The 6,183-nt window shown below is 39.4% G+C and overlaps 1 protein-coding gene across 1 annotated transcript in view; it reads right to left on the bottom strand.

Annotated features, from left to right (window-relative positions):
* Window positions 1-41: 41 nt before the first annotated feature.
* The window catches only part of AKT3 (AKT serine/threonine kinase 3), a 148,262-nt gene continuing 142,120 nt past the window's right edge, over window positions 42-6,183 (bottom strand). The window contains exons 14-15 of the mRNA XM_062490299.1: window positions 5,302-5,404; window positions 42-3,269 (exon numbers count right to left, since the gene is read on the bottom strand). Coding sequence (XP_062346283.1) covers window positions 3,184-3,269; window positions 5,302-5,404 — 189 coding nt within the window. The 3' untranslated portion in view covers window positions 42-3,183. The remainder of the gene's footprint in view (window positions 3,270-5,301; window positions 5,405-6,183) is intronic.

Raw genomic sequence — 6,183 nt, 5'->3', positions numbered from 1 at the left:
AGGAAATTCTACTGTAGACAGTACAAACAGTAGCAGCAAAGTGTGTACATTGAGGTGTAATATATAGACCCTGCAGTTAGTAAGGAAAGACCTTACTTTTGTACTCTAGGAGAAGCACATGGCCCCTGCAAGAACAGTCAGCTTTAAGAAGCCGCAAGTAAAGATGGAAAAAAAAGGTAAAACAATACTGGAATAAATGTTCTTTAAGCAACAGGAATGTACTGGAAGATGGATTAGTGTGGAAAGCGAAGCTGTGTGCAAAACTGCCAAAATCCAGACAGAAATTACCTATTTCCTCCAAGATGGCTGCAGTACAAGAGGGCATACTGTATGTCATGGAAGTCAGTACAAGCTGGAGTCAAGGTCTGAAATGTACTGTGCTCAAAAGGCTCACCAAGACAACCAGCCACCACCTCCTGTCCAAATCCAACCACAAATGTAGAACAGCAAAAGAAGAGCTTCAAAAGTTTCTCTCAGCACTGCTTGTCCATTTCTCTGTCATCTGTTTCTAACACTGGTAAGACAGAATCCCCCAGGCCTGGGCAGCACAAGGTGGCTGCTCACTCTACCTCATAAACTGGATCACTGCCATTTCAGAAGGCAGACAATGCAATGCAAAGAGATGTCTTAAAAGGTTTTCAGATAGTTCACTGCCAGGCCCTTCCTGCAAACTGCGCACTACCTGGCTAGGCAACGGAGAGCAAAGCACAGGACATCACTGCCACGAGGAGCCGCTGGCCAGAGCCACAGCCACTGGCTGGAGGTGCCCTGTGCCAAGAAACTTATTGCTATCACAAGCTGAAGACATAGGGGAGAAAACACAGGCATGTAACACAGATTTTGAATCACCATAGTTTCAGTCTGTGAGTACAAGACCTTTGCAGAGAACTAATTAATGCCCGTCTGTTTAGTACTTGGTTATTTCAGTCACTCGCTCACTGTGTAAGTGTAGACGCCTCTACACCACCAGTCCAGGACAGACCTGCAACGCATTTGCTGCTCTCCTCTCTCTCCCTACAGGGACGACATCTACATGTCTTTAGTGTTACAGGGTGACATAATGAAATCCTATGCAGTTAGAATATACATTGTGATATATTTCTATCTGATTATCCATCCATTACTAAGGATAAAACACAAAACATGAAAAATTGTCTTACTCTGCGTCTTTAGCTGCCTTGCTAAAATGCCCATCTACCCCTTGACCATCCCAGCACATGCACTGCCAGCAGTGGGCTTCATGCTTGGGCACTTTACTTTCCACATCAAGAGGCTAAGGCATCTGTGTAGGAACATCTCACCTCTCAGACTCATCTACTCACTCACACAACACAACCAGGAATACTCTGCAATATCACAGTCTTTGTGGGAGCTAACAAGAGCTGAACGCAGAGATACTTCCAATGATAATCCCACGGAGTCAGGGGTTCCCATTGTCGCCTGCAAGGGTGCGCGCGCTCTGCTGCTGCGCCGCGTCATGCCCCGACTCCTAGCACCAAAGGGTTTATTATTAAGATTATCATTGCTGAAGATCAAAGCTAAAGTTTATGCACATGTTCTGTTAGATACAGATCTTCGGAAATGGAAAGACGTTTCCCTATCAGTGGAGTGTTTGTTGTGATGTTTGAAATTCAGTCAATCAGGTACCACGGTTACACATAACCTGCTGGGTTTCAGGACTCTTTTGGTTGAGGGCAAATCTTCATTGAGAATGGCTGACCCCAGAAATTTACTATTTTAATTGTTAAAATAAAGTGCTTTTCTTGTAATCACTGTGGTCTTGTTGTTCAAATGCAATTCCTTCATATAGAACAGACATTTTCTCTTGTGCTGTCAGGCTCTTACATTATGTTTATCCTAAATGGAGCACAAGATGTAGCATTTTTGTCTGTTCACTTTTAACCCTTTGGCACATGAGGTTGGAAATCCCCACCTCCACTGCCAAACTGTTAAAAGACAGTATTTCATTCACAAAAATCTGGTTCTAAGCAGTATGTACAATTTCAGAGCCTTGTTAAAATTTCCACATGGGAGAAAAGTGCATTATTCCCTTCAGCTTGTACAGTCCTTCCATATATTACAAAATTAACTGCTGTAAGCCTGTTCTAAGATGTAGCAGCATTTGCAAACATGACACATACAAACCTTATCTCTAAAAATAAATACTACTGCAGTATAACCAAAAAAAAGGAAAAAAAAATATTCGGAGTTAAACACCTGGAGAGCAAGCTAATTCACAAACTCAAAATAAAAACAAGTAAGGCAAACACCTGTTTACCTTGGTGCACACATTTTGGTGAAAAGCAATACCATTATGCCTGTCTACATTCTTCAGCCATCAGAGGTGATGCATATCATGAAAGAGAAAAGCATGAAAAAGATGTTATCTGGTGCAAATTATAAAACCCCTTGAACAACTTCAACTGCTGCTTTTATGCCTTCATTTCTTGCATGTATAATGTTCAATTCTCCATGATTGCACATGAACCTGGAAGTTCTAAGTGACAGGCTGGATGAGCCCAGCCCTTCTGCTTCTTCTGTAGTATCCAACAGTAATTAAAAAATAATATATATATATATTTATATATATCAACAGTTTAAGTCCTTCTCTCAAACATTTCCCAAACAAATTCCAGCCAGATGTTAATGACAGAGACCTGCTTCAAGTAATGATATGCCTAACAGAAACCTTGCATATGTACATCACCACCTCTACCTTTCCTCATTCTAACCAGCACAAACAGATGCAAGAATATGTTATCACCTAGTCTGTTTAGACTAATAACAATTTTGATTCATCTTCTGGAAGAAGATAAGCTGGACCAACATGGCTCTTGTTTAGCCTCCACTGCAAGGAAAAATAGATGACTACTTGTTCACAGAGTGTACAATGCTGAAGTCAAGTCATCTACCTTCAAAGAAACTGTTAGTAACTTCTTGACGTTGCTATTATACTGAGACTGTGGGCGGCAGCAACAGCAGGAGAGCGGAGTAGAGAGAATCTTGTATGTCATGCAAAACCAGAATGGATTTTAGGTAGGTTTGGGAAAGAAACTTGTTCAATTTGGAATGGTCTCTGAAAGTGCCCCTGCTATCATAGTAGTATCTAGTACTGGTGGTGATGTTCAGGAATCATTTTCACTGATAAACCTAAGATGACAGTGAAGCAGCAGAACAAAAAAATTATTCTCGTCCACTTGCAGAGTAGGAAAACTGGGGGAAATGCGGCCGCCTCTCATTGTCCATGCAGTCCATACCATCCTCGTCATCTGTGTTAAGGAAGACGTTCAAAACATCAGTATATTTGCAATAAAATTTTTTTATTCACCTGATATGCAATACATCTTTCAGGACTCAATGCTGAGGGTTAAAGGCTCAAGTTAGACTTCATTTAAGCACATAAGCTTATGTTCACACAGCAGGACAATACTTACTGAAAGGATAGCATTTAAGTCACTATTTATTTCAGGTTGATTGTTTGGTTCATTTTATTCTGAATATCACCTGACAACTTCAATCACAACTACCCCTTCTAGGCTAATCCAAACATGCCAGCACATGCAGCCTCTGGCAGTGCAGAAGCCAAGTGCCAATTGAGGCAACCATTTTCCATCATTTCTTGAGCTGAGCTCAGGAAATTGTAGTCTTACTGTAGATATATTTAAATGTTCCTCCATTTCAAAGGGAGCTAAAGGAAAAAATAGCTACAAAATGAACAATCCATACAGGTTCTATGTGTTTCAATTCTTAAGTATTATTTTTAGTAAACTACTTATTTTTACAGTATTTACTGGGATCAGAAAAAATATGGAATAAGCCAAATTCATAAATATTTTTATTTACATAATTCCTCCAGTGCCAATGGAAAGCAGGCACCAGATGTTACCTAACTCTGAGAATTTGGATGTACATTCTCACATGGCTTTTTAACAGTGCTTGTTCTTAAAGACTCCTGCTGAGACTGTTATTCTAACAGTGTATTTACATGCAGCCTTTCAGAATTGTGTGTCTTTTGTGTCTTCATATATTGTACACATAAAAACTAGAGTTAATCATGGTCTAATATAAAATCAACAGAACCCAAGTTAATCCAAATTTTTTACTAAAATTTGTTCGAGTTACAAAGATGAACATATTATCTAGATAGAGAGAAGAAAGGCTTCTTTTTTTCACAGCAGAAGGACTTAAAATCACTTAACACCATGGACTTTGAACAACATGGTCTACTGGAAGGTGTCCCTGCCCAAAGCAGGGGGATTGGAACCAGATGAACTTTAAGGTACCTTCTAATCCAAACCACTCTATGTTTCTGTGATTGTGTTCAAACACAAAAAAATGCAAAATCCAGAAAATACTCAAGATTGATATATGAACAGAAAACTGCAGCTAACCTGGGAGTCCTAAAACATCAGGAAATGAGCTTGCTTTATGAAAGGGTAAGCAACCATAACTAAGCCTTTATTGTCTACTTTTGCAATCCTCCCTTCTCAGCCTCCAATATTAAAAAAAAAAAAAACCAAAAAAAACAACCCTGAGATATTCCCATTTAGAAAGAAAACTCTTTAAGAACTCTGGGGCAAGATTATAACTGCTTTTGGTAGGTAACTGTAAAGCCCTGGCTAGGTGGATCAGATCATGATTCTTGTGTGTAACACAACATGACAAAAACACAACCTATGGTGAAATCACATTCACTCCAATAAAGAAGTTGTGCAAAGTCCAGTGCCGCGGTTACATCCACACAAACACTTTCAGTAAGAGCCCTGCTGATGCACTGGACGTAAAAGGAAATTTAATTTTCAAGTAATTGATTTCTTTGTCAAAGTATTCTCTTCAAAGTATTTCAAAGTATGCTCATCTTACTGAAGCTACACTGCAGAACTTTTCACATGCTTAAAGAAGGGTCCATGTTCCAGTTACTTTGCTGAGCTGGGACCTCGACTGCTGACCAGCAAACACTTGAAGCTGGTGTCTTCTCTTATTTGAAAACAAACAAACAGAACCCCAAACGAACAAACAAAAGAAAAAACTCCAAACAAAATCAACACAAAAAAGCCCACACCAGAAATGCTTCCAAAACCCAACCCAACCACATTAGAGTGATCGAATATTCTAAGCTTTGTAATTATTGCATCTTAAAAATAAAGTTCTCATTGAGAGTTACTCTTACACACTTCCATATGGAGACTTTCATTAGTAACAGTGAGAACAGTTTTTTCTATTCAAACAGAAAAAAATCTTACACGCTATTTATTATAAACATTATTGTTACACCATGCTTATGCATAATTTCTGACTTACATTTTTCAGGCGGTGTTATTGTAATAGTCTGAGCTGTAAATTCTTCATCAAAATACCTGGTGTCTGTCTCAGATGTCACTTGAGGTTTAAAAGGAGGTACAAGCTGAAAGGCACCAAGAAACAAAAAGGAAAAAAAATTACTAAATCTCAAAGCAGCCAAATTACTATCAGGAAAACAAGTAAATTCTTTTTCCCTACACCCCAGATCAAACAAGTAGGTCTGTGGAGAAGCAGCTGAGTCTCTAACTTCCAGTAAGAGATAAAACCCATTTGAGTCAATCCCAAAAACACCAGTTCAGATTCCAGTCAATAGGCACAACAAAGCTAAATTCCAAGTATCACTCTCACATGACTTGCAGATAAATTGAGCTGCATAAAGATAATTACGTAGAAACTCTTCAGGCCAATTTAATTACTTGCATAGCTGTCAGGCAAAGGCATCTCAAGACACTTCACCACAACTGGGTGGCATAAACAGCTAAGAATAAAAAGACTACACAGAGAGCATAATAAGCATGGTTTGGGGTTTTTCTTTTCAGTGGAAAGGCCTTCATCTGAACTTATCATTGAAAGAAATTACGTGATGTGAAAACAAATTTTACATTTGAAAAAAGGCCAGTTCAGGCTTAAGGATGTTGCAGTATGGAAACCTGCCTACTGCTTTCACAGCAAGTGTGGGATTTCCCAACAGCAAATCACTGGTAGCCACTCACAGCCTGCAGGCAGGACTCCCTTGCCCCTCTTCTGAACCAGCTTCACTCTCCACCTTCTCCACCAGAAGAACTGCTGATAAATGTTTACTGAAGGCACACTGAGTGTGGGATATCACACTGCATGCTGCCAGTCCAAAAACAATACAGCAGTTTTGTATGTATAACATTG

This window comes from Cinclus cinclus, chromosome 3 (assembly GCF_963662255.1).
Source record: "Cinclus cinclus chromosome 3, bCinCin1.1, whole genome shotgun sequence".
In the NCBI taxonomy this organism is placed as follows: domain Eukaryota; kingdom Metazoa; phylum Chordata; class Aves; order Passeriformes; family Cinclidae; genus Cinclus; species Cinclus cinclus.
Note: the sequence above shows the minus strand (reverse complement) of the source record. Positions and strands in the feature narration are given on the sequence as shown.